Genomic DNA, 27921 nt, shown 5'->3' on the forward strand with positions numbered 1-27921 from the left:
TGTTGCATAAGTGCACAGGGGCGCACGCTGGTGGGCTTGGCGAGGCCCCAAGGCACAGCTGGGCTCCCAGGCACAGCTCCAAGGATGGCAGGGTGGAGGTGGGGATGGAGGGTCTCCAGGAGCCACTCGGGCTGGAGGACTCACAATGCGGCACCACGGTGACCTCCTGCATGTCGTGTCCCAGCAGGTTGTGCAGAGTGCAGCGCACAGACAGCGGTTGGTCCACACGGCGCAGGCGCAGTGTGCTCACCACCTCGAACTCCTGGTCCTCGGGCCAGTATGTCACGTTAGTCTCCAGCTGGCTCTCCTCCTCCGAACTGTTCCCCAGCGGCGTGGGCGGCAGCTCGCGTGGACATCTGCTGAGGAAAGCCAGTCCGGTCAGCTTCCAGTCCTTGACTGGTCCTGAGCTCATTCCTCCTGTGCCCCCTCCACTGACCGGCAGGGGGCGCTCCAAACCCAGAACTGAGAGCCCGCGATCGCAAAATCCACTCCCTTCATTTGATCGCCTGAGTCAAGGTAAGGAAATGGGACATTGAGGTCATGCAGAGCATCTCCAAGAAGCCACATCTTCTAGAACGAGGCTCTAGCCTGGAACTTGGTGCCCAGAGAAGGGGCTGGAGGAGATGACCTCCACTGGGTCCTTCCAGGCCGCTGTGGTTACTCTGGGAGAGGGAGGCCAGGGGTCTGCTCACCTTTTGAGGTCGCTGCAGGTAGACCAAGTGAGGTGTGGCTGGGGCATGCCGCGACCGCGACAGCGGACCGTCTGCTCCCCGCTGGCAGGGTGGCTTTCACTCAGCTCCAGCACACGGACAGGCACTATGTGGAGAGGGCAGGAGGCCAGGAGGTGGGGAGGTCAGGAAGGAGACAGTGAGAAAGGCCCTCCAGGAGGATCTGGCCCAGGGTCTGGGGGTAAGGGGGGGGGGAGGGGAGCCTCAGGCTGCAGGTGAACATCAAATACCAGGAATCCCCGTGTGAAAACTGACAGGTTCCCCTTCTGGGCACTTCAAAGGGAAAGCCTCAGTAGGGTGCCAGTCTGTCTCTAACACCTCTCTGAGACTGCTAATCTGCCCTTTTAACAAAGACAGAGCAGGTCTCAGGGTCAGAGAAAGCCCTGGGAAAGCGAGAGCAGGAGAGCACGGAGGTAGAATTTAATAGCATCGCTTTGTTTTCCCAGAGTTTATTTTAGTGGTTGCTTTATATTTATGACATGTGATGCTGATTTTCCATCTACAATTGAGAGGTTAAATTCTCTTTCAAAATACATTTATTTTTAGAAAGTCAATTGACAAAACAGTAAGTCATTCGTGTGTCATTCCCCTGCTCAAAACCCTGCCGTGGCTCTGTCATCTCCGTCACAGTAAAAGCCAAAGTCCATACAAGGGCCCAAGGGGACCCATGCAATCTGTCCCCCCCACCCACTCCACGACCAGGCCTCAGCTCTGACCTCATCTCCACCACTCTCTCCCTTCTCGGTTCCTGCCACACCGGCTTTCTGGTGTTGTCCTGCCTTGCCACTGCCTGGTGGGCCCTTGCCCCCCAGAATCTCCCTGGTGAACACCCTCACGTTCTTTTAAGTCTTCACACAAATGTCGCCTCCTCGAGGCCAACTTGATCAGGCCGCTCCAAATCGCAACGCTCACCGCCCCATGCCTCATGAACCCTCTGTCCTCCCTACCCAGCTTTTCTCCTCCTTCAACGGCACTTGTTACCTTCTAACCTTCTGTGTCATTTGCTGGTTCTCTGCCCTACCGTGGAGTGCTTGTCCTCCCCCAGCAGGAGACAAGCAGCACAAAGGCAGGGCAGACTGGTGTGTTGGTGTTGCTCAGTGACTACCTAAGTAGTAGTCCAGTATGAGGGCATGTGAGAAGGACAAATCATGGCACTGGCACATGAAGGCCTGAGGTGTTAGGGACACCAGTGTAGCCCAGGCGCCTCCGTGGACAGCTTGAAGCCCAAGGAGGAGACATGCCAAGTTCACAGAGGAGCGGAAATGTTGGAGCTCGGCCTCGAGGCCAGCCTCCTGAGTCCTCCGCTCCCTCTCCTGCTCCCTCTCCTCCTGTGGGTGGGTGGACAGGGTAGGAAGGGAGAGGGAAGCAGTGGAGGGGGGGTTGGTGTGCAGGGAGGCAGGGTGCAGGGCTCCTCACCGTTGACCTGCAGCTGGAAGGAGAGCTGGGCCTCCGCGTCCTCATGGAAGACCCGCACGGTGTAGCAGCCAGCCTCCGCCACCTTCACCCGCACCAGCGTCAGTTCCGACACGTACCTGCGGAGCACAACGGGCCCAGCTGCCGGCGCTGGAAGAACTCCCACAGTCCCCCCACCCAGCCCTCCTTGGATGGACCTGAGAAACCAGGCCCAGGGAGGGGCAGGGCCTTCCCAACATCACACAGGTGTCGCTAGCAGATGCGACTCACGATGCCAGTCTCCTGAATCCCCCACCCATCGGCAGCTGGCTCCCCAGAGCTCAGAGGCGGTTGGGGAGGGGTGAAGAAGGTGGGGCAAGCACCCCTTCCCTCCCCCTCCACATCTCACTCCTGCAGAAAAGCCTGACAGGGCTTTATTCGCAAGGACGGCCCCTCATTGTCGGCCTGCTGGCCTCCTGCCTCCGGGCCACCATCCATGCATGGGTGGTCATGGCCCGTCCGGCACCCTCCTCCCTGATCATTTGGCCTTCTTCTCCTCAGCTGCTCCCAGCTGGCCCCACCCATCACAAGGACAACTGAACATCTGGGTGATCATCTGACCGGCGTCTGTTTCCCCCTCTAGACAGGAGACTCTAGGAGGGCTGGAACAGTCTGCTTGGAGCTCTGCAGCCTCCCCAGTGCCTGGTACGGTGCCTCGCACGTAGTAGGCTCTCAAGAAAAGTGTCTCTAGATGTGTCCCGTGGCTGAAGGCTGTGAGCTGCCGGGCAGCTGCAGAGAATAACGTCAAGAATGGAGCGGATGGGCTGCTGCTCACCGGGTCTCAGACACGTTGCGTGTGGACAGGGAGATCTCGCCAGCGCTGGAGTCGCCTAGCGTGCGGTTGTCCTTGAGCCACAGGACAGTGGGCGGCGGGTAGGCCTCGAACACGACCTGCAGAGTCCGGCTGCGGTGCAGCTCAGCGAATTGTAGGGCGTCCAGCTCTCCCAGCAGCCTCACGTAGCCACTCTCTGCAAGGGGCGGCCGTCAGGGGGCGGGCCCCAGGGGTGGGGCCCGGCCCGGCTACCAATAGGACAGCGCCTCCTGGGGGCGGGTCTCCCGGAGGCAGGGCATCCACCGAATGCAAAGGAGCCCAGCATTCTGGGCTTCAGGCTTTAGGACCTGAACCAATGATGGAAGTACGGGATCTGGGGTTGAAGTCGCGGCTGAGCCTGGACCAGGGACCGAACTGGGGGCTGATATTGATTTGGGGACCGGGTTTAAGATTGGGACTGGAGTTGTCATTCTCACTGAGCGTATTCTGGCTCAGGATTGTGGCTGAGGTGAGCTGCAGCATAGTTGAAGTTGAGGATGGGGCGGCCTGGGCCGGGATGACAGGTGGGTTTAGAAATCGGGTTGGGCCTGAGGTTCTGGCTAGGCAGAAAGTCCACCCTGGGAACAGAGTTGGATTTGGCCAACCCTGCGTGCTGGTTTATCCTGGAAATGGGCATTGGTTGGTACTGAAGCTAGAGCTGTACTGAAATGCAGCTGACAGGACCCTGGGGCCATGATAGGTCTAGGTCCAGCTCAGAAGGAGGGTCAGGGCTGAGCCCCAGGACACGCACCAACCACAGTGACATTGATGGACTTTTCATCCCGATGCTCATTCACACTTTCTGATACATTGCAGATGTAGGTCCCTGAATCGCCAAGCTCAGCAGCAGGGATGTGCAGGATGGAGCGTATGTGCGAGGGTATATTGAAGAGGAAGTCAGTCACTGGCTCCACCAGCCGCCCACTCTGTAGGGACAGGTGGGGGAAGCCCCCCCATCAGGCAGAGTCCAAGAAGTTAGGCTACAAGGCAAGATACCCATCCTTCCCTGGCCGTTCCTCCAACCCCCCAGCCCAGCACTACCTCCATGCGTGGGTAGGTCCATTCAAAGTTGACCACCTCATTTCCGGTCACGATGCACATGATGGTGATGTTCTCGCCCTGACGGACCACAGTTTGAACTGCATTCACTGAGACGTTGATGGATGACACTGGTGGGGAAGAGATCAGTTTAGGGCCAAGGAAGTCACCACCAGCCATCACACCAGCCCTGCGGCTTGGGGATAGGGTGGGGATTCAGAGATGGAAGGGATGACTCATGCAGAAGATCCATTAATTCAACAAATATTTGTTAACTATGTTCTGTACGCCAAGTACTATGCTGGGCACTGGGACTTTAGCAATAAACACAACAGACAAAATTCCTGTCCTCATGGATCCGACATTCTAAAATCTTGAATCAGTGTATTCTCTGGGACTCTAAGTACCAGAGAAAGGTATGGAGCACAAACCATGTACCAGGGAGCCTCTGTCTTTAATCCTCCTAATAATCCCACCAGGTGGGCCATCATTATGGTCCTCATTTTCCAGAGGACGAAGCAGACCCAGAGAGATTAAATACCTGGCGCAAACTCTCTCATATGGGAAGTGCACAGCTAGGACTCAAACCCAACCAGCTCCGAGGCCTGTGCCTTTGCCCACAACAGTGTGCAGCCCAGCCCTGCCCCTCACCCTCCCCATGACCTTGGGCATACTCCCTTCTCTGAGTTTCAGGCTTCTCACCCGTAAAATGGGGAAACACTACCTGCCTTCCAAGACTACAGTGAGAATGTGATGAAAAAAGGAATAGCCCACTTCATAAGCAGGGAAGGGCTCTACCCCTGCGGAGGGCCGTACTTGCCTCTGCTAAACATCAGGCCAGAAAGGGGGCTTACCCTGGAGGCTGTAGACATAGTAGGCTTCAGAATCCACTTCCCTGTCCCCAACGGTGGTTTTGCAGACATAGGTCTTATCCTCGAATGTACCAGAGAAGCCACGTTGGTGGTCGTAGGGGATGGGTAGTGGGATATCCACTTTCTTCTCATGCAGTGTCACCACGAGCTTCGGATCCGTCACTCGGCACGGAATCGTGATCTCAGTTATTTCCGTGAGGAAAATGAATAGCTCCTCGGGGTCAACCGGGAGAAAGCCCATCGTGGGATCTGCCAGGTGTGAGGGCCAAGAATGAGGGTCAGGGGAGCTGGTTTTCTGGCTATCCCCTGAATTTCTATGTGACCTTGAGCCGGTGTCTTCTCTCTGCCCCTCAGTTTTCTCATTACAGAATAAGGATGCTCTCAGAGGTCCCTTCCAGCTTTAACATTGGATACAGTCAGCACCAGGGTGGGAAAGAAGATAAGCTACAAGTCAAAGGGCAGCTGGTACCCAGAGCTTGCAGGATAGGAAAGATGAGATGTGGAGGCCCAAGGGAGAGCATATTGGAACCTGCTGAGAAGCCAAAATTCTGGGGAGCCAGGAATGGGGTGGGCAGGGAGCTGTCAGATCTCCCTGATCTGACTCAGGGGGCCAGGGGAGTGATCGTACTCCTGGCCCAAGCCAGGCTGGATCCCGTGATTCATCTGCATGTCAGAGCTGGCGGTGGCTCACAGTGTCACTAAGCACTCTCTGCTCCCCCCAGACACCTGCAGCTGACAGAAGTCAGAGAGTGAGCAGGCAGGTGGGGTGCTTACCGGGCACAAAGATGTAGAGCCGTTTTCGCTCACCAGGCTCCAGCCCATCGGAGCCTTTGTAGGCGCAGAAGTATTCTCCTGTGTCTATCCCAGTGACATTGGTCAGTGTCAGTGTGCTGGAGAAGGTGCCATCCTGGGTCTTGGCCATTTTCTGTGGGAGCTCCTGGGACATCCGTTCCCACACCACTGGAGCGGGGCCCGAGCAGGTCAGAACGAAGTTGCTGGAGACATTGAGGACAAGCTCTGGCCCCGGGGGTGTGATGACCAGGCCCCATGAGGACTGTGGGCCCAGCAGCAACAGCAGGGGCAGCAACAGCACCTGGCCTTTGGGAGAAAAGGCGTCAGATGTCAGCACAGGAACATCAGCCCTTCTCCTCTCGGCTGACCCTGGAGGAAGCCATGTCTGCACAGTCCTTGAAGACCATGCCGCCCTAATCTGACACAGACTGGAAGCCATGGCTTTGAGGCCAGCTTGCCCAGGACTCCTAATCTTAGTGCCTCTAGTTCCCAGACCTTAGAGTCTCCAGCTATGCTGTGTTCAGGCTGCGGGCATGTTCACCCAAAGGCATCAGGAAATCCGTGGGAAGCAATTCCCAGGCCTCCAGTTCCTGCATTACTTCCCAGGTCACTTTCCAAGCCCCTTCCCTGCAGCTGGCCCAGTTGTCCAGGTTCCACCCCACCCCAGGGGTGGCCTTGATTAGGGAGAGTGGGGCAAGGTAGCTCAGAGTAGGGCACACAGGACAGGAGAGACTCAGGGGCCCCCCTCCTGGGGCCTGGAGGGAACTGGGGTTGGATGCCAGTGTCAAGTGATTGGTTCCTCCTCTCCCTGCTAATGTCCCCTGGGCAGGATTCTGTAAGCCGCGTCCCCCAGACCTGCAGGTGCTCAGCCAGCCAGCCAGGCACCTGTCCTTGGTAGGCTGTCGGCTGGTCCCTCAGGACCCCCTGGTGGCCGGTGACCGTTCACTGCCTGGTTGGCCACCCAGCCCCCGGAGCACCGACAGCATAGAACAGGCAGTAGTGAGGGAAGGGTGTGCTCACAGAAGCCCAGCCAGGACTTGGGCACTCATAGCCAGTGAGGGATCGAGGCATGGGAGGGGAGCCCCAGACCGGAAGCAGACCAGCCAGTACTGAGAAGAGGTGGGACACAGGGGTGACTGAGCTGAGTGAACAGTAGAAGGAGGCCTCCACTGAGCACCGCAGGAAAGGCAGGAAATCGAGGCTCACGAGCACAACAGTGTCCCTGGGCTCCCAGGCCCCGGTGCTAGTTTAACAGCCTCGGCCAGCTCCAGGGTTCTGCTCAGTGCCTCCTGGGGGTCCCCTACCCCTTTGACAACAGGAGCTGGCATGACACTTGGAAGCCACAGTGTACCTACCTTTAAGGACAGGAGCTGGCCTGGTGCTCGGAAGCTGCATGGTGTCCTGCAGAGTTAAATATAGGGGTAAGGGCTGAGTGGGCACAGTCATTGCAAAATTGGACTTAGCACCTGGGTCCTGCAGAAGAAAACCCCAGCCCAGACCACCAAGCCTCCATGTCTATGGGGCTGAAGTCAAAAGCCACCCATGTCCCCTGATCAAGAGGACACTCGCCTGAATTCCCACCCCCTGCATGGGGCTGGGCCTCAGGGCGAATGGATCAAACTTCGCCTCTGCCTTTACTTCTCCAGTAGCCTTGGCTGAACCCAGGCCTCTCTGGGCCTTAGTTTCTCTTTATGTGCAGTGGGAGTGGGGGACTCGGGCTGGATGGTGTCCAGGGGCCCGCCAGCTCTAACAGCCAGTCATCTGGGTGACAGTTCCAATACCAAGCTCTTATCTGCCGGGACAAATATTTGGGAAAGCGTGATGAAAGGCCTGGGGGAGCAGGAGGGGAAAGCCAGAACCCAGAGAACTCCCACAGGCTCCAAAAGCACAACAGGAAGTGGAGGCGGCTGTGGGAAGGGAAGCGGGGGAGTCAGGACTGTGGAATGTGGGGGGGCACCCCCATGCCTGGGCCCCCTTTACTCAGCCCCAAGCTGCACAGGGAGGCCTAGGGGAGAGGGGCCAGGGGATGAGCCCAGGGGCAGCCCCACTGCACGGGAAGTCTTCAGAGGTCCTTGGAGACTGCTGAATCCAAGCTCCCCCACCTTCACCCCCAGGGTCCAGACAGGGAAACCAAGGCTCCAGATGGAAAAGAAGTTCATGCAGGATGACCCAGCAGAACATGTTCAGGAGGGAGACAAAGAGATCTGGAATGATAGAGGCAGAAAGAGACAGACACAGAGACCAAGAAGGAGGATGCACATGGTAAAGGAGGCAGCCAGAGACAGAAGAAGGACCACAGAGAGACAGATCGACTCAGGTGGGATTCTGCTCCATCCCTGCCCTTAGCAGCTCCATCTGCGGATTCCAGACAACCACCAATAGCTAAGCTGGCAAGGGTCTGCCTGCAGCATCGATAAGAAGGTGACCAGAAGGAGACAGGGGTCACAGAGCAAGAAACGTGGGAAGAGACCGCGTGACCAGGCACAGGGCGCCTCCCGGGCTGCGGGTCTGCTGACTTCCCTGAGTGGCTGCCGGGCCAGGCCTGGCTCTTCAGGCCACGCCCAGATGGCTCTTTACTTCCCAGTCTAGGGCTGGGCTCCAGGTCTGAGCCCCATGGGGGCTGCCTCCTGTGCCATCGCTCTCGCGGTGTCCTCAGTTGCCAGCTCAAAATGGGACGATGGGGAGTGGGCCACTTATGGGGGCAGCATTTACTCCTACTGCCCAGCCCCCCAGGAAGCTCTCTGAGCAACTCTGCTTTGCCCTTCCTCCTCCTCCCCATCCCTTCCACCAGCCTGCCTGAGGGTCTCCTCATTCCTCCCCATTCCTCTCTCTTGACTCTTCCAGAGACAAAGCCCAGCCCTCCCACAGCACCCCCACTCCCGTCCCTCCTGCCCCAACCTCTCCAGCTGGATGCCAGTCTTCCACCAGCAAGAGGGCTCAGTGCAGAGGCAGAGCCAGCAGCCCCCACAGAGGCCCATGTGCCCCTAGCTGGGTGCCCCTCTTGCTCCCCCCTTCCTGCCTGAGATCCCAGCCAAAGAAAATCATTAGCAGCCCAGGCTGGGGGAGGGGGTCATCTCAGCCTCCCTGCCGCTCCCCTCCCAGCCTCCCTGGCTGGCCACACTGTTTATTATTCTAAAGGAGGAATTTGGTCGGCTGGCCTGGAGATGGGAGGTCACTGCGACCAGGGCTGGCCTGGCTCTGGAAGGCTGGGCCTTGCAGGCTGGGCCCCCAACTCCCCTGACCCTGGCTCCTCTCCTGCTGGGCGTGGGGCCGGGGGCAGCTCAGAGTTTCTGAGACTCTGAGCCAAGAGGGGCCCTCTTGAACAGGCAGCGGCCCAGAGAGGGACAGAATTGTGGCCTAATCACACAGCAAAAAGGCAGAATCAGGCTAAGGAGAGGATAGTCTGGGCAGAAGCGCTCAGGGCCAGTGTAGATGCGCCAGGGATCTTGGACCGACTTCTCACTCTAGGAAATGAACATTTTGGCTCCAGTCACAAGGGATCTCAGACTCACCGTGAGACTCAGCAAGTCTCCTGCCTTCTCTGGGACTCAGTTTCCCCCCCATGAATACAAGGAGAAGTTTGGAAGGGGCAACTCAAAGAGCTACCCTTGTTCTAAAACTGTGCTTTTCATTTGCTAGAGAGAAGGTTCTGGTCACTGTTATTCTTGCTGGGGTGGTTTAGGGAGGTGAGGCCGATGAGAAAGAGGGGGCTACGTTACCGAGGCTGGAGTCACGTCAATCCACAACCCATCTCATTCCACAGGTTGAATTTCCCTGACCATTTGGTCACAGACACGCTGTGTGGACTTGGACAAATCGTTTCCCTCTCTGGGCCCCACTTTTCCCATATCTACAATTGGGAGTTAGCCGGCCTTTCAGGGGACTTTGAGACAAATAAACAGGTGATCTGGAAACCCAGGAGGTGGCAAAAGAAAAGGTAGTGTGGACAACAGAAGGACTGGGAAGAACAAGAGTACAGTTTGGGGGCCCCAGACTCAACCTCCCAGGCCCATTTTAGATGACTCCCTGATACCCCCAGTTATTTACCCAATGCCTTATGGACCTCTATGCTTCTCAGAGGCTGCTGTAGGGCCAGCCAACCCCACAGAGGCCCAAGCAGCTAATTCGGAGGTTGTGGGCTTGCCTGTGACAACTCCCCCTTCTTCAGGGGGAGAGCTGCTCTCCAGGGAGGAGTCACCTGGGACAAGATGGATGTCACAGTCAGGATGCAGGCACCCTCCTACCTGCCTGGGGAGGCCCCTGAAGCAGAGAGAGGGCGGGGACTCTCAGGGATCCCCTCTTTGCCCATGAGGAGGGTGCTGAGGGCCAGGAAGACCTCATGATTCCTCTTACTGGTGGAGGCAGAGGTCCAAAGATGGAGTCATTGTCCCGCTCCTCCCAGTGAATTAGAAGGACCCGTTTGGGGGAGCAGAATGTGGACCCCAAATCTGGGAAGCAGGCATGCTTGGGGAACCACTCTGAGCCTAGACTTATGTCTTTCCAGCTCCTGTGATTCTTTCCCACCACCTTAATCTAAATAAATCCAGTCCTCTGGGCCACATCCGCCAGCAGTAGCTTCCCTCCCTCGGGGTCCCGAGACTCCCACGACACAGGGAGGCCAGGGAGGAGGGCTCCCTGGCTGCCGGCGGTGGGGGAGGCTTGCACACGGCCAGCATGCTCTCACACACCCCAGAGCCCCACCCACGCACTCACACGCTGCTCGGAAACACACCCGTGTGCACCAGGCCATGTGTGTGCCCAGCCCTCAACGCAGGCACTGCACATGTGCGTGCCCACACAAATCCCACGTGCACACAGCTCCCCGGCACCCGGCACACATGGCCGCACACGCGCTCTCGGCGCAGACTGCTGCCTGTGCCCTCTCCCACACACCCATGGGCGGGGTGCACACGTGCCACAGATCACATGTGCACCCGGCCCCAGCCAAGCTGCACACGTGCAGGGGGGCCTGTGTGCATGCAGGCCTCAACACATCCGAACACACAGCCACAACACCCAATACAAGCCAGTGCTCACCAGCCGACTCTGTGGGCTACATCCAAGGGTCACTCCTGTTTTGGATGGGGAAACCAAGGCAGTGAACCGGTAGGGAACTTGCCTAGGAATGCAGAGCAGAGACCGAACCTCTGTCTGCAGAGTGCTCTCGGCCAGCCCGTGCCACCGCCGCCTTCTGTGTTTGGGCTGGGGACAGAGTGGGACTGGTTTAGCTGAGAGGCGATGGGACCTGGTGATAGAGGCTGGAGGGGCTGGAGTGAGAGGTAGCTTGCACGAGCCCCTACTCCTGATTCTGACTTGGAACATTGAGGGGGGACAGGAGTGTGTGTGTGTGTGTGTGTGTGTGTGTGTGTGTGTGTGTTGGGGATGCAGTGTCATTTCCTGAGAATGAGGCAAAGGGCCAGGATTGAGAGCTGCCATCAAGCTGCTTCAGGGTTTGGAGGGGCTGTAGGCTCCCGAGTGGATGGAGGGACCCTCTGTCTGGAGGCAGGGAATGGGCAGAAATAGCAGGGAGGTGAGGATGGGAGGCAGCCCTGCTGTAAGGAGGAGGGGGTGTTGGGGCGGGCAGTCTCAGGCCAGGGATGCTCTGAATAAACAAGATGCCAGAGGGAGGAGGAGGCCTAGCCAAGGAGTCACGGGGTTAGAGTCACAGAATATCAGAGCTTCACGGCCCTCGGGGATCATCTCTCCAAACCAACCCTCTTCCTGTGCCCATTGTACAGGTGGGGAAACTGAGGCTTAGAGAAAAACAGGGACAGGTGTCAGTGTTTTGCCCTAGGCAAGCCAGGCTCAGGTAGGTAGCTGATGGGGCGCTGGAACACACCTGACTGGGCAGCCCTGGCTCCAGCCCTATCCCCGATGTGAGGCCGGTAGCTCAAGACCCAAGGTTCAGGCTACCTTCATGGCCCACTCTGTGGGCAGTCACTCTTCCTGTCCTGTCCTCAGAGAAAGTGGCTAAGTTGCAAGCAGAAGTGGGGACACTGCTGGCAGCCTCCTCCTCTCTTCTGTACACCCCTCTCCACTCTGCGTCCCCGGGGACAAACCAGGACAGATTCCTGGCTGACGGGAATAAGGTTATGTGGGTTCTTGCCCCAGCTCTGTCACCCACCTGTCGTGCTGTCGTGCCCCTCACTGAGCCGTGGACTTCCCATCTGTACACAGGGTGCACTTCCAGGGCTGCCTGTGGCTCTCAGGACCCCACTCGCTCGGGGAAGGCAGCTGTGCAGAGCTGGAATGCTGGGATGGGGGTGGGGACCCGGGGAGGCGCCCTGGCCTGGATGTCATGACTCAGCTCAGGGAAGGCAGCCCGCCTGAGGCCTAGGAGTGTGTGGGGGCAAGAGGCATCTGGAGCCAGGGATGGAGTCCTCCCTCCAGCAGCTGCGAGAGCACATGAGTGAGGGCCGCATCGGCTGGACCTGGCAGAGGGCGGCCCAGGGGGCCTTACTCCAAGGAGGCTGAGATGTAGGTGTGCTCTGGCAGCATGGGTGGGGGGCCTTCATCCCAGGAGCCAAGGAGGACTGCAGACTCCCCTGGGTAGGGAGACAGTCGGGGTAGAAGCCTCGGAAGGGGCTGAGGCTGGGGGGCTCCCACCTGCCACCCTCAAAGCTAAGCCCCCCTCCTATCTGTTGGTGAGGGCTCAGCACTCCACCTCTACACAGTGAATCTCCCCACAAGCCAGAAGAGCCCCTCAGGGCCAGAGAGAGAGCAACCTGGCCCAAATCGCACAGTGATGTAGCTTGACATTCAGGCCTCATTCTGCCATGTGGCTCCAGACCTACAGGAACTTCTGGTTTCTGGGTACCTATGAGGTCCCCCAAACAAAGCAGCAGAAAAAAGCTAAGTTGGGGCCTGACCCAACTTCAGACGTTGGGCTTCAGACGTTCTGGAAGTCCAGGTGGGTAGAATAACAGTGCCCATTCCATGGGCTGGCATTCTGATCCCCCCACCCCCGCCCCCTTCAGCACAAGCTTGGTCACCTCTGGCTGTCCCATGGCACGGCCACTCTTCTGTCTCACCAGCTGCAGGCTGTCCCCTCCAAACCAGGGGAGCCTTTCTGAAATACCTGTCTAACCACCTTCTTCCCTGGCATGTCCGTGGCCCCTCACTACCCCCAGGACTGGGCTGGCTTCTTAACTCAGCCTCTAAGAAACTAGGCGCCCCGGCGGCGCTGCCGACAGCTTGTCATGACTGAGGAAGGGAGGTCGCTGCCCTCCCGGCTCCCTGGGGCCCAAGTGAGGCCCCCACGCTCTCGTCACTCACTGTGCGCTCCTCTCCCCAGGAGGCCTCCCCAGGGACACAATGGAAAGAAATGACCTATTTTCTGGAAGTTCAAAATAAAACGAAACATCTGTCTGGATCCAAGCCAGGCTGATAAAGAACGGACTGATTCCCCCCAAGCCTGAGCACCCCCCCCTGCCACACATCCCCTCCCCCGCCAGGGTGTGTGCACGTGGGGGTGGGGGATAACGCAGGCCCGGGACTTGGAACAGCTCGTGGGAAAGCACTCAGTGTGTGCTTCACGGCCACTGGGGGCCCAGGGGAGGGGGCCTTGGTCCGCACACAGGCTGGGAACCCGTCCTGAGAAGGAGGTCAGTGAGGGAGGGAGGCCTGCAGTGTGCTCCTGTCCCCCGCCCCCGGCCTCCCAAGCAAACGCTTCCTGCCTTCTCTGGTGCCATGCTGGCCTCCCTGCTGGTCCCCCCACGGCTGCCCACCCTACCCCCAGGGCTCTACGCAGGCCCCGTGGATCCCCCGACTGGAGTCCTCTGGATCCCATCTGGACCCCCCAGAGCCCCTGTGAGTTGGAACAAGGAGCTAGCTGGCCTTGAAAACAACAGGGATAACAATAGGTCTCTCTGAATTCTTTCGGGCCTCCCCCAGTACCTGGGCTGATGTCAGCGGAACAACCCATGACCTCTAGGTGGCGGCCCCCTTTCACAGAGGAGGAAAGCAAGGCACAGAGGGGTTAAATCATTTGCCCTTGGGCACGGGGCTTGCCAGTGGTGGAACCGGTGCTCCAGTGCTGGGCCGACTGACCACCAAGCACCCTGGCTCCACACCCGCAACACAGCCTCCCTGAGGCAGGAGGTAAAGATGACAAAGCCATGCCTGGCACCCAGCACAGGCTCCGTCCACGAGCCACACCCGCCTTGTTCTTTCCGCTCTGCTTCCAGACCTCGTCTGTCGGTCCAGGCCCTCCTTATAACGGGGTGAGCCTGAAGCCGAAGAACAAGGCGGGAGTCATACCACCTCTCACAGAGCCCTACGGCCCTGGGGCTGGGAGGGGCCCCAAACACTCGCCCCCACACGCCTCCCTCTTCCTCTCTGCAAACCAAGGGGTGGTCCTGTCCACAATGGCACACCTCCCATGGCCAGGGGCTCACCCCCTCATCCGTAAACCCAGGCCATCCTTGGAAGGCTCGGGACCCTCAGAGGTCAGGCTACTCAGAAATGTTCATTACACTGGGAATCTTGTTTTGTCCTCACAACAGTCTGTGACAATTGTTATTCTCCTTTCATGAGGAGGAAACTGAGTCTCAGAGAAGTCTGGTAACTTGCCCAAGGTGACACATTCAGTAAGCCATGAAGCCGGGGTGCAAATTCAGACCAGTCGGACTTCAAACCTGTCTTCTTAACCTTTCTGATGGGCGGCCCTGTCTCCCGCCCAGAAACAGGTCTGTCCATAGGGAAACAGGACTACACAAGGTTACCCTAATGGGGTCTGTACAGAATCCAGGCTCCCAAGGACTGAAGGATCCTGCAGTCTGAGAGTCCTTAGCCTTCCCTTGCTGCGGGGCCGAGTGAGCACGGGGCGTGCCCCAGCTCACCCAGCAATTTGAAAGTAAAAGCTAGGGATAGAGCTCAGACCCTTCCAGCAACTTCCCTGCAGAGCCTGAGGGTCAGCTCATGGGTGGGGAGAGGAGTCCTTGCTGAGGACAGCCTGGGTCTGGCACAGGCCGTGCCCCAGCAGTAACTGGCCTGCTCCGAGGCCCCTCATGAGGGCCTCCAGCTGGAGCACCCTGGCAGTCGGGCTAGGTGTGTGGCCGGCTCCAGCACAGGCCCAGGCCCGCTGTGCTTGGGGTCCAGGCCTACCCCTGCTGGGGCCCCAGCACCTCGGCAGCTGCAGAGTTCTGGGCCTCCACCATCCCTCGCTGCTCTCCCTGCACTGCCTTCCCTGCCCTCCCCCGGCCCCCCTGAGCCTCATCTCCGGCCGGTGCCATGGCAACGGAGAGCCCAGATCCTGGCAGCCAAAGGAGCCCCTGAGAGGGGTCCCAAGCTGAGGCTGGGGAGGGGGGTGCAGCAGACGCAGACAAGCAAACCTTCTGTTCCCCGGGCTGCTGCCAGCTCGGGATCAGCCCCGGGCCGGGGTGGGGGCCGCAAATAGAATGGGTTCTCAGAGCCAAGTGGGCAGGGGGCAGGCAGGCCTCAGGCCGTTTGTCCTGACCCACCAGCACGTGGCCTGCCCCCACCAGCCTCGAGCCCAAGCCCACAGGCGGGCGGAGCGAGGGCTCAGAGAAACCCTGCCATTAATTGGAGCCAACGTGGAGCATTGAGATTCCCCTCAGAGCCCTTGGGGCGGCAGAGCCAGAGGGGAGAAAACGCCCACATTTTGCTTCCCTCTCCCTTTCTCAGCGTCTGTCTCTCATCCTTCCCTCTCCAGTCCTGCACCCCGACTCTCCCACAGACAGTTACTCTGCTTTTCTGTGCCTCAGCGTTCCCATCTGGAAGTCGGGGCTCGTCACTGAGCTGGGGAGGCCACTGAATGAGTTCATACAAGTAAAATGCTTAGAACAGGGCCTGGCACACAGCCCTGTGCCAAGTCAGGGGCCTCGTTCTTCCTGCACTCACGGGAGAATAAGTCACTTACTCACTCACCCGGCCAGTGAGTGCATAGCTCAGGCCCCCTGGCCGGGCCTGTCAGTGAAGGGATGCCTGTGATAAATGAGATGGGAAAGGCCCTTCCAGAAGGACTTCTTAGGAAGTGTAGCTGCCTGTTATTGGTACAGCTGGCAGTCTCGGCGGGCAGGGGGTGTCCCTTAGCAGAGCTGGGAATTTAAAGGCCCACCGGGGACCAGAACCCAGGCCTTAATCCCAGGTCTGCCAACCACCCTTCCTGTACCTTTGCCTTAGTTCCTTCACTTGATTCCCCACAAACGAGGAAACACCTAAAATTTTTTCAGATGCCCCCAAATTCCTAATACAGAATTGGGCTTATAGTAGATGCTTAATAGATGCTTACACACCATAAGGGATCACACAGCCTTGTAGGGGTTGGCCCTTCTGGTCTTCAGGCATGTCCTCTAATGGCTTGGGGCTCACTAGGCTGGAGAGCTGACATGGGCAGACGATGGTGACTCTTTCCCTCCAGGGTGGTGATGGGATGGGCTAGGTTGGAGGGCAAAAGGGGACCCTGAAGCCAGCAAGCTGTGCCTGGTGCCACCCAGGGCACCAAAAGCACACAGGAGCCCAGCCAGGTCAGGTGCAGTAGTCCTGCTCTGAAGCCACTTAATCCAGGTCCAAGTTAAGTGCCAGTTCTCCTCCCTCATAACGGTGTGACCTCTCTGACTTTAACTTCCCTGAGTTCCAATTTCCAAGAAAATGACACAAGAGACTTCCTTTTCCAGACTTCCTTTTCCATTGCTCTGAGGGGCAGCAATGATGATGAAAAGCACCTGTCACAAAACAGGTGCTCAGTAAATGGCAAGTGTCCTGAATATGGGATTCTTCTAGCAGGGGAGGGGGTGTCCTCCACCTTGGCCTCCGGGATTTAGCCAGTTTCTTTGGTGGATGATGCCAGGGAAGGGTATCCCACAGTGGCTCTGTGTGGGAAATGGGAGATCTCAGGGCATCTGGGAGCACAGCAGGGGAAGAGCTCTGACATCAGAAATTAGGGCTCTTTAGCAAAGAGGTAGGGAAGGGCTCATGTCTGATACCAGAAAGAAAGGCAGAGGTCACTCTGGGTCCTGGGTGAGGATTCAGGCTTTGTTCCGGAGGCACCAGGACATTAACAGTGGGATAGGGGGTGGCTGGCTGCTGGCTGGGCAGCGGTAACAGGCCAGCTCCAAGCACTGCGGGAGGAGGGAGCTCCCCATCCTCAAACGGGAGTGACAGGGGCAGGTTAGCATCTGTGAGAGGGTATGGCAGCAAGGCCAGTTTTGGATATGAAACCATCTCAAACCCCCCACGGAGGCCCCGGGATCGAACCAGCTATGTAATTTGTGGAGCCAAGTGCAAAATGGACACACGGAACCCCGGTTCCAAAATCATTAAGAATTGCAGGGGTGTCTGGGTGGCTCAGTGGGTTAAGCCTCTGCCTTCGGCTCAGGTCATGATCTCGGAGTCCTGGGATCGAGCCCCTGCTCAACAGGGAGTCTGCTTCCCTCTCTCTCTCTGCCTGCCTCTCTGCCTACTTATGATTTCTGTCTGTCAAATAAATACATAAAATCTAAAAAAAAAAAAATTGCAAATGTGGGGGTGCCTGGGTGGCTCAGTGGGTTAAAGCCTCTGCCTTTGACTCAGGTCATGATCTCAGGGTCGTGGGATTGAGCCCCGCATCAGGCTCTCTGCTCAGCAGGGAGCCTGTTTCCTCCTCTCTGTCTGGCTGCTTGTGATCTCTGTCTGTCAAATAAATAAAAGAATCTTTAAAAAAAAAAAAAAGAAGAAGAAGAAGAAGAAGAATTGCAAGCATGAGGGGCGCCTGGTTGGCTCAGTGGGTTAAGCCTCTGCCTTCAGCTCAGGTCACAATCTCAGGGTCCTGGGATGAAGCCGCACATCGGAGTCTCTGCTCAGCAGGGAGCCTGCTTACCCCCCACCCTGCCTGCCTCTCTGCCTACTTGTGATCTCCGTCAAATAAGTAAATAAAAATCTTAAAAAAAAAAAAAAAGAAAAGAAAGAAAAGAATTTTAAGTGTGGAGCATCAGCCTTGCTCCCTGGACTCAAAGGGAGGCCAGCTGTCCAACCAGGCAGCAGTGTGTCTATCCGTCTCTCCCACGCATTATTTATCCATTCCGCAGACAGGTCGCAGAGTGAGAAAGGATAAGGGTGCAAATACAGGTTGAGGGGTGGGGTAACTCACCGTCTACTGGGTCAGAGCAAGCCTTTTCCTTCAAGCTCCATTCCCTGAGCTACGGCTGTGACGGGTTCCTAAAGCTGAGCCTCGCCCTATGGACTGACCCTGGAATCCCCCCATGCCTAAATGAGGCTCAGTTTCAAGCGAGGAGACCCTGAGCCGCCAGCTGGTTCAACTTCTGGGAAGGAAGGCTACTAAGGGCGGCAATGAGGATTTGAAACAGCCACAGAAGCCTGACAGAGGCTAAGGGCAAAGCGGGATGGAACATCTGGGGTCACTGAGTGGCACCCTAGGTCACCCCTTTTCTCATATAAAAGGAAATTTTGGCCAGAATAGAGAAGTGACGTGGGGAGAGCTCTGGGTCCACAAAACTCTACTCATGGAAATGGCATTTCCTCTTTAGCCCAAACTCTGCCTTGTGACCTCAGCCAGGGAGAACTGAGGCTGAGGGAGTCCCCCAGATGGCAGAGGTGATGGACAGCATGTACTTGGCTGGGTCCCAGGCTCAGTGCTACCACTGACCGTCCATACGACTGGACCTCTCTTCTGGACCAGCTCTTCTCTGGACCTCAGCTTCCCACCTGTACAACAAGGAAGTCAAACCAGGTGACTCCCGGAGTCTTTTCCATTTCTGACCCTCAGGGACTGACTCCCTGACCCTGCTGCCCTCACTTCCCAAGAGAAGCTGGTACCTCTGGCAGATGGAAGGTTTCAGGCTCCTGAGACATCAAAGAGCCCTGACCTGAAGAGAGAAGAAAGGGTACTAATGGTGCAGCTAAAGCAATACACTTTGATCTGCAGCCTCCTGAACTAGGCTGGGGGCAGGGTGCCCCAGAAAGCATCCAGGAAGGGGGTGGTCCCTGGGGTGAGGGTCTGGGGGTTTACAAAGCCATTGGCTCTGAGTCTGAAGTCTTGGGAGGGTCTTAAGGTGGCTCTTAAACTGGAAGCCACAAGTGTGTAAATTGCACACCCACTCCCATCAGGACCCCGCATCGCTTCCCTCACTTCTGGACCCCACCATTCATCCACGCACCATTGAGCCAAAGCCCTTCTTCCTCTTGAAGAAACCTGCAGCAGTGGGCCCTCGCCCTTGGAATGCAGGGAGATCTTCCTCCATTGTTTTCCATAGGCCTTCCTGAGGGTCCCCCAGGACACAGAGTTCATAGCCCCTATGCTGGGGAGCAGTGGGGACAGGGAGCACATGAGATTTGAAAAATCAGCCTCAGAAGGAGCCTAAAGGCTCACAGCATCCACCCATACACACCCCAACAGGCGTATATTCTGACTTCCTCCCTCTGTACCCCAGGAAAATGGGCACAGGGGCTCTGCAGGTACACACCCTTGGAGCTCCCCAAGAAACCGAGTACATTAACGAATGGGCTGTTCTAACTCTGGAAAGAGTTAGAAACCTCCTCTTTATAGCAGGTTACAGTTTTCCATTAGTGAACATCGATCCTGACCTCTTTCTCTAATGGGTGAAGAAAGAGTAAGAAAATATCCTTTCACTGTGAAGTTAAAGATACAGGATGCCTGTGTATCCAACAGGCTGTGTGGCTGGTTGGGGGCTTGGAATCCTGGAATTGTTTTCGGCCTGGAAGGAGCTCAGAGATCATCTCGTTCAACCTCCTGGGTCTTACTGATAGAAAACTGAGGCCCGGCTTAGGACTGACTCAGCCACCGTCACACAGGATGGGTTCCAGGGTCTGAGGACCACCTCTGGAACTCTGAGGGGTCCCCACAGCTCAGGCCCATTGTCAGAGTTTATGCTGGTTCCCCAGGGGTGGCCCGCACCCCACCCAGCCTCTCTCGGGCTCTGGGGTCACAAACACCCAGACGAAAACCCCAGCTCTCCCACTTCCTAGCTGTGGGAACTTGGGCAACTGATTTAACCTCTCTGGGCATTTCCTCATCTGTTAAACAGAGAGAGTTTATATCTACTGCTGGAGGTTGCTGTGACGATTATATTAGTTTGGCAAATATTTATTAAGCACTTTCTGAATGCTGGGCCTGTTCGAAGCCCCAAGGACCACAGCAGTGAACATCACAGTAATGGGATGGGAGGCACTATGAAAGCACTCAGGGATTGCTGGTCCCTGTTATCTCACCCTGTCCCCACTGCTCCCCAGCATAGGGGCTATGAACTCTGCCTCCTGGGCAGCCCCCAGGAAGGCCTATGGAAAACAATGGAGGAAGATCTCCCTGCATTCTGAGGGGAGGGCGAGGGCCCACTGCCTGCAGGCTTCTGAAATGTACAAGGACACAAGGTGGGCACAGAGGGCATTTCAGGGCAGTCAAAGGACCCTCTGCTTCCTTCTTCTTTCTCCACCACACTCAGCAGCCCATCCTGAGCAAAACACGAAGCCCCCTCCTCTAGTCCAGAAGGCAGCTGGTCTCAGAGCCAGACCATGCCTGGAAGGTGGAAGGGGCCTTTACAATACCTATGGTGTCCAGGTCCCTCCCGTGGGCATGGTCCTTTGTGGATCCCAGACTAATTCACCGCCGAGTCCCATGCAGGAGAAGGGAGAGCAGTGGCCCTCTCTCAGCCCATGACCATTAGGTCCAGCCCTGTGAGAGCCCAGCAAGAGCTGCTCAGCACCTTACCTATGTTACACTCGCAGGGCTTACGTGCCCCTGCTGCTCGCAGAGGAGGGAACTGATGCCAAGAGTTACAGAGCGCTGGCCTGGGGTCACACAGCCAGCCAGGAGCCAACTAGGGATTAATGCACAGTCCCCTGATGCCCAAACCTGATGTGGTTTACCCATGGTGTCCACTGCCTTCCGGATGTAGATGCCATCCCGATAAAGGACACGGGGACCTGGGGCTGGCCAAGCAATGGACTTGAGTTGAGCCAGGGCCAACGCCAGGTCTCCTGACTCTGAATCCATGGTGCTTTCTGCTGTCCCACATCTGTGGGCAATTACAAGTCTCAGCTCTTCTTCCCACACAGGAGGGAGGGCCGCCTGGTCACCAGTGAAGGGAAGGTGCTGGTCAGATGGTCTCCTTCCTCACTCAGGACCCGGCCAGACTCCAGGTGGACCCGGGAGCAGGTGGGGCCTGATGCTGAACTTCCTGCTGTGGAAGGTGCTGGAGCCAGGAGTAGCCTCTGTGGGAGGATGGAGAGTCTCTCCCTTCTGACCTGGGCCTCTGTGGGTAGGTAGCAGGGGGTTAAGTCTTTGGTTTCAAGCAGACCTGGGCCTAAGGACCAACTCTAACTGTGTGATACTGGAAAAGTCAGGTAGCCTCTCTGGGCCTTGGTTTTTCCTTTTCTGCCAAACAGGGTAACAGCCGTATGGATTCCCAAGAGCTGCTGCGGGGGTTACAAGGGGCATGGAGTCCTGGGCTCTGCACCTGGCACAGAGCAAGCGCTCTATGACAGTGAGCAACACGGCCCTCCATCCCTGAGCGTTGTGGACCCAGAGCCTCCTGCTCAGAGGCAGGGGAGGCCTGCACGACTTCAGACATCTGGCTAGAGGCCTTTGTGCACTCTGGGATTGCAGAGACAGGCCGGGGCTCTCCCCCCTGTTTGACATAGTAAAATGCCATTGGGAGGAACAACGTGATGTTCTGGGAGGGCACCTGAGGGAACCGAAGGGCTTGGTTCTGGTCTCACATTTAGGAACAGAAAGTCTTCAGTGAGCCCCCTCCTACCTTTGATCAGCACATTTGCCCCCTGCCCATGCTGGGGACAGAACACAAGATGGGGGAACCTAGGGCCCAAATGATCTCTGATGTACACACAGGAAGAGAAGGCCAAGCAACCAGGGAAAGGGCATGGCAAGCACTTGGAAGACTTGAAGAGCCTGGAAGGCTGCCTGGAGGAGGTGAAGTCGGGAAGGTCCATGAAGGAAAATGGAGGTGATGAGGAAGGGCATTCTCATGGGCAGGATTGTGCATACTCTTCCTGGGAACCCTAGGATCTGACTGGCAGGAACACAAGCCCCAAGTTTGGAGAAACAGGGCAGGGAGCTTATTATCTCCCGAGCTCTGCCACTTACTAGCACTGTGATAACAGTTTTGTAGCTGCCTTGAACCTCACACGCAAAACCAACATAAAATCCGTGCCCACCTCGGAGCTGCTAGTGAGTTACGTGAGATCAGGCCCATAAAGCTCTCCGAGGGGTCCTGGCATGCAGTAGGTGCCAATCAATGCAATGGCAGCTACTGTTAGGAGTTGGGGCTTTCTACACAGGAGAATCAAAGACGGGATCAAGATCAGATTCATGTTGTAGGACAGAGTCAAAGCAGCGTCCGGAAGGAGGGAGGCAGCAAGGCGACCCAAGAAGCTGCCTGGGTCCAGAAGGAAGGACCCAACAACCGACTCCACCCTTCTTCACAGAGGGGCCCCCCACATCTTTCGGCCAGGCCCAGGCCCCCAGCCGCACGGCCCCAGCTGCGTGACTGCTTGGCTAGGCCTGCCACGGCCCCCTTGTCTTCATGCTTTCCCAGCCACTGGGGGTTTAGAAGGACATCTTAGGAATCTGGAAAATCTGCAAATCCATTTAAATCCCCAGAGGTTGCCTGGCGGCCGACTGGCCTAGGGCCAGACAGATTCTTAAGGACAAGGCTTGGGCCCAGAGACAGGGGCCATGGTTCCGAGGTCCCCAAACCCCGGCTAGATCCCCTTTCCGTGGACCCCGCTTGCCGCGTCCCAACTCCCCTCTCAAGCTTCTTCCAGCTCTCCCAGCCCCCTCAGGCCCTCAGTCTGCACCCAGAAACTTCTGAGGTTCCTTTGATGAAAGCAGGGGGCAGCAGGGCTCTGGAGACCAGGGCCACCCACCCCAGATGCAGCCTGAGCAGGAGAGGAGAAAGCTGGCTCCTTCAGCCCTGACGTCGCCCACAGCCTCCCGGCCTCCTCCCATCTGGTTTTGTTAAAAATATTTTCCATTTTTTGACCTACCCAAGAAGGCGCAGACTGGATCAAGGGGAATGGGCAAGGGACTGGGGATCCCCTTCTCCCAGCACTTACCTTGCTGCTAATGCCTTCAGGGGTGGGCATAGTCCTGAGCTGTGGGCTGTCACCCCCTCCAGGAAGTCCTCCTCACTGACCTCTCATTAACAGAAAGACTTTGTTGGACCCCAAATGGGGCAGGAGCTGGGCAGGAGAGCAGGGAGGACAGCTGTAGTCTCCGGGAGCCTTGGGAGAATGGAGCGAGTGAGGGGCTGCCGGGGTGAGGAGTGGCCTCACTCCCAAAGCATCCTTCTGGAGGAGCAGGGCTGCCAGGAGGGGCCGCCCTGGGTCTGGCCGACTGGGCTGCGCTGCCCGGCACAGGCTGCTGCCCCGCGCCGCTAGTCAGAGGGGCCGCTTCTCTCCTTGCTGTCCTCCTCCTCTCTGCTCCCAACTTGTTCACAGAGGGATCCTGGGTTCCAGACGGGATGGGAAGGGACTGCGGGCGCTGGCAGCCCCACGAGCTCACACCACTGTGGGCTTCCTTGCCCCCCCCCACCACTTTGGGGGAAAGGCTGCAGGGCCGTCGCTGATTGGCTCCGCTGGAAGAAGGGGGGGCGAGGGGGCGGGGAAGGAGGACGCGTGTGTCTGTTTTCAATTTCAGTTTCTTCCCCCCCTCTCTTTCTTTTCCCCCAAGTTTCTTGTTTTTCTTCCTTTTTTCCCCTCTGCTTTCTCCCTCCGTCGCCTGCTCTCTCAGGATGTGAGGGGATGTTTAGAAACTCCGCAGCCCACGCCAACCGCTGAGTCACTTTTATTAAAAAGTGGCCTGGCCTCCCCTCCCTGATGCCTTGCTGTGGCACCTGGGGCGGGCTCCCTTCTCCGAGCCTATTTCCCCACGTATAAATGCAGCTCTCATAACCCATATAATTGATTCAATCAACATCCATTTATTGAACAAGCATGTTGAGCACCTACTATGTGACAGGTGTTGGGAACATGGTAGTGAGTAAGACACAGTCCCTGACTCCAGGCCTGCCCAGGCTCGTGAGAGATACAAGGAGGCACAGGCAGGTCCCCAAAGAAGGACAGGAGGCTGAGAGTGCCTTTAACTGATGCTTTTTGAATATCAGTCACTTTTTGGAAGAAGAAACCCAAGGCGGGTGTGCATTGGCGCAGAGAGGGAAGAGAGACCTGCTCCATGTCACCGGTGTGCTTCAGATTTCCAAACATATTCCTGCCTGTCCTCTCACAGGCCCTGGAGCATCAGGAAAGGATTATTTCCCCATTTCATAGACAATGAAACAGAAGCCCAGAGGCATGAATGGAGCGTCCCAAACTCACACAGCAAGGGCAGAACTGGCATGGAATCAGGCCTCCTGAGTTCCATGATGGAGCAGACACAGGGGATCTGACCCCACATTGCAGACCCGACTGGGGCTCCTGTCCCACCTTCTTCCTGGGGACCCTGTCCCTGCTCTCGCTCAGTCCCCCAACACAGATTTTTGAGGACCGGATGTTCCATTGCCAGCCTCTTGCCATTCCTTCCCTGCTAAGGTCTGCTGAAGCCCCTCCAAAACCTGGTTGGACCTCTTGTCCCACCCAATTAGTCCGCCCTCATTTCCTCAGACCAGAAGACATCTCTGGTCATAGACTCCTGGCCCTTAGATGCCCAAGGGCATCATTTTAAAAGGGTTTAGAGAGTTGAGGCAAATTGCCTTTTGCCCTGACACTGTATACATGGGGAAACTGAGTCCCAGAGAGGGAAAGAAAGGTATCCCAGGTCACACAAGTAGAGCCTGACTCTACCCAGGGCTCCTTCTGTCCTACCTAGTGCACCTCTGTCTACTCCCTTCTTCTCCTGGGCCTCACCTTGGGCCCCAGTTCATGAGCAGGAGTGTTTGCCTGAGCTGGGATTTTATGCCATCACAACAGCACATCCATCTTGAGGTCCCTTCTTGGTCTTATCTGAGTGGGGATTGAGAGGGGTCCCAGACCAGTGTGGTAGCAGTGGGGTCATGGGGGGAGTAGGGGGACTCCAAAGACCACAGGGTCAAGCCTACGCTAATATTTCTTACGCCCGAAGACTGTATGAGTCTTTGCAACTCTTAGCATTTGCCTTGGCCATTCGCTTCCAGAGCCTTGACCCAACGGCTAGGACCAGAACAGCTCCAGGGGTGGTAGGGGGTGGGGGATCAAGGAGGCATTTCATACGCCTAACTCCCAACCCCCAAACAAGTCTGGGAGTGAGGAGACCCAGCTGTGGAGTTGCTGTGTAGCTTTGGATAGATATCTTCTCCTCTCTGAGCCTCAGTTTCCCATCTGTACCTAACAGGGTTGAACCCACTGTGCTGGGAGGCCCTTGGGATGCTTTGTTTACAAGTGGCTTAGAGTTGGGTTCTGGCTAGAGAGAGGAGGCTGGTGGGCCCCAGGGCAAGGGGACAGCTGGGGGCCAGAGATGCAGCACAGAGGGGAGGGGGTGGCTGGTGGCGGCTCCCCCGGGAAGCTGGCGGCGGCCGGTTTCCGGCCAGCCCAGCCGTCCGGCTGGCCCATCTGGAATCACTTAGCCCCTACCACCATTAACCCTTGGCAGGCACCAGGGCTGCTAAGCCTCCTCTCAGCTGAGATGGGGCTGGGGGATGCAGAGCCCCACGGAACACCACAGGGAACGCACCAAGAGCTGGACAGATGACGCAGGGGGGGCGGTCATGATGGAAAGGGCAGAGTCCAGAGCCAGAAACAGAGCTGGGTTCAAATTCCAGCTTCTGCAAGGCCAAGCTGCATGACCTTGGGCAAGTCACTGAGACTTCCAAGCCTTAATTTCATCCTCTGGTAAATGGAGATGGTTTGAGGGATGATTTGAAAGACTACTGCAATTTGTACCACACTTAAAGGACTCAGTACAGTGTCTGGAAGTATTACCGACATACGGAGTTTCCCTCTTTCCAGCTGCAGCCCATCGCTGTGTGCCCCTGAGCTGAGCTCTTCCTTCTCTGGGCTTCGGTTTCCTCTGTGCACAGAGGGCAGTGCGGTACCATCAAGCTTGGGGGGTGGGGGATCCATATGGCCCCCAGCCCCACCGTGGACAGGGCAGGCACTGCCAAGATGCAGGGAGCCTGGTCCAGCCTGGGACAATGCTGACTTGGAAAAGCTGGGCTCACAGTGGGTGAACAGAGCATCCTGCCTGAGGTGGAGCGAATGGGGTCTAGAGGGAGAAGGGAGCTCTGGACCTTGGGGTTCAGCACCCCTCCTCCCCACTGCATGGAGGCAGGTCAAGAGCCTGAGCTCTGACATTGGAAGTTCCAGCCCAGCTCCTCCACTTCCTAGCTGCGTGGCCTGGATAAATGACACTACCTGAGCTCTAGGAGCCTCAGTGTTTTCAGCTGTAAAGTGGGGATGCATGTGTCTCCCTTGCAGAGTGGTTGAGAGGTCCACATAAGTGACACACCTGGTGTTTTATGCAAGGACTGGAGCAGAGCAAGGGGGCCCCACCGAAGGTGACAATTCTCAGGCGTCTCCAGGAGCCACTGTCACAGAAGTCCACCATCCGGGCTTCAGGGGAGCCCATCCAAATGCTCATCTTACAGCCCAGATGATGGCAGCCCGCGCTGGAGAGTGACTGAGCAAGGCTTCGTCATGTTCCCGTCCCAGAACGGAACTGCTCTTCCCTGAAGGAGGGAATCAGGCTGAACTGAACCCCCACCTCCCAGACCCCCACCCACGCTTGTCAGAGCCGGAAGCCGCAGCTCTCAGTGGGGCAGGGGGAGGGGGGCCCGGAAAGGGCTCCTGAGTGGGAGAATTCCCAGTAGGCCAGCTCAGCTCTCACTCAGGCAGGGCCAGCAGCCACCACATCTGGCTCTCCCACGCTCCCAGCACTGCCCCCCTCCCAGGCTCTCCAGGCCTGGGGCAAGGAAGCAGCACACATGTCCCAGGCATCAGCACTGTCATCCTGGATATCTGGGCGGGAAGAGTCCTAAGAGTGTGCCCATAGGACAGGCATGGAAACTGAGGCCCAGAGAGTGGAGAAGACTTCCCAAACTTAGCAGAGAGAGAGAGGTCCTGGGATGCAAGGATCCTGACGTCTAGCCCAGTGTCCTTCCACCCTGCATACTCTGAGCAGGTGTTACCTTGTACCTGCAGCTAAGGAGGCAGAACAGGTACACAGTGGGAATTGCCCCTTCCCACCCTGGACACTCAGCATGCTAGCTGTCCGGTTGCACAGACAAACCAAGGGGGGGGGGTGGACTTTGGGCCACATTCCTCCCCTAGATTTCTAGGACTGTTCTTACTAGGCCAAACTATAGCCACTAAAGTCTGCCAAGGTCCCAGGAGATAGGGCTTTGAGGCCCTGCCTGGCTTGGCCTCTCTCAGCATCCCACTGACCTCAGGCTCAGTACCCTAGAAATCAAGGGTGTGCTCTGGCACCCAGATGCTCAAGGATCCTCAAAACAGTGGGGCCATCAGAGGCCACCTATCTCCCCAACACTGGACATGCTGGGTCCCAGAGAAGGCTCAAACCTGCATGAAGGCACACAGCAAGTCTGGAATGGGATCTCTGACTCACAGGCCATGCTGTCCCTCTTGCCACTTATCCACGCAATGGAAATTAATTGAGCACCTGCTGTGTGCCCCACCCTCATGGATCTCACGAACACCAAAGGAAAGCACAAATTAATAATATCAAATTGTGTTTAGTGTGAAGAGATGAAGAATAATGGTAGGGCAGTTGGAGGTTCTTGTTTAGGTCAATTAAGGCCTCTCTGGGGAAGAAATATATCAACTGAGACCTGAGGTTAAGACACAGCACGAAGGTGGGAACAGTGTTCTAGGCAGAGGGAACAGCATATGCAAAAACTTGGAAGCCAAAAGGAGCTTGGTGTGTTTGAGCAGAAGGAAAAGAGTGGTGAGGTGCAGAAAGGAGACATTCAGGGTTATAGGCTGGAGAGGAAGCCAAGAGGCTAGGTCTCAGGGCCTTGTGGCCCCAAGAGGAGCCTGGCTTTATCCTGAAGGTCAGGAAGGTCCATGCCTGATCTTAAACAGTGACAGATAAGACCAAGTCTCTGTGGTGCACTCCGGAGGATGGGCTAACACAAGTGAGGTGGGGGACTAGCATGGAGGCTATCATGGTCGACCTTGGACTGACTGCCCTCCCCACAGCACTAGGTCCTTCTGAGAGGCTGCAGGAGTGCCCCGGCCAGGGAGCTGGGACTTCTGGGCCCCAGTCCTTGTGACATTCCTTTCCTTCCCTGGCTCTACTGTGTCT

The 27921-nt window shown here is 57.1% G+C and overlaps 1 protein-coding gene across 3 annotated transcripts in view; it reads right to left on the reverse strand.

Moving 5' to 3' along the window:
• PDGFRB (platelet derived growth factor receptor beta) overlaps positions 1–23216 on the reverse strand; it is a 36818-nt gene extending 13602 nt beyond the window's left edge. The window contains exons 1-10 of one of the 3 annotated variants that reach the window (XM_004737834.3): positions 22743–23216; positions 7049–7094; positions 5676–5999; positions 4884–5150; positions 4033–4160; positions 3743–3917; positions 2956–3148; positions 2145–2260; positions 693–816; positions 145–359 (exon numbers count right to left, since the gene is read on the reverse strand). In XM_004737834.3, the coding sequence (XP_004737891.1) occupies positions 145–359; positions 693–816; positions 2145–2260; positions 2956–3148; positions 3743–3917; positions 4033–4160; positions 4884–5150; positions 5676–5999; positions 7049–7094; positions 22743–22772 (1618 nt within the window). In that variant the 5' untranslated portion in view covers positions 22773–23216. Of the gene's footprint in view, positions 1–144; positions 360–692; positions 817–2144; positions 2261–2955; positions 3149–3742; positions 3918–4032; positions 4161–4883; positions 5151–5675; positions 6000–7048; positions 7095–11817; positions 12074–22742 lie in introns of those variants that run through there. The other 2 variants (XM_004737835.3, XM_004737836.3) reach the window with 2 other exon arrangements.
• Between the last annotated feature and the right edge of the window lie 4705 nt (positions 23217–27921).

Source organism: Mustela putorius, unplaced genomic scaffold, assembly GCF_011764305.1.
Source record: "Mustela putorius furo isolate JIRA1106 unplaced genomic scaffold, ASM1176430v1.1 tig00000407_pilon_pilon_pilon, whole genome shotgun sequence".
NCBI classification, from domain to species: Eukaryota; Metazoa; Chordata; class Mammalia; order Carnivora; family Mustelidae; genus Mustela; species Mustela putorius.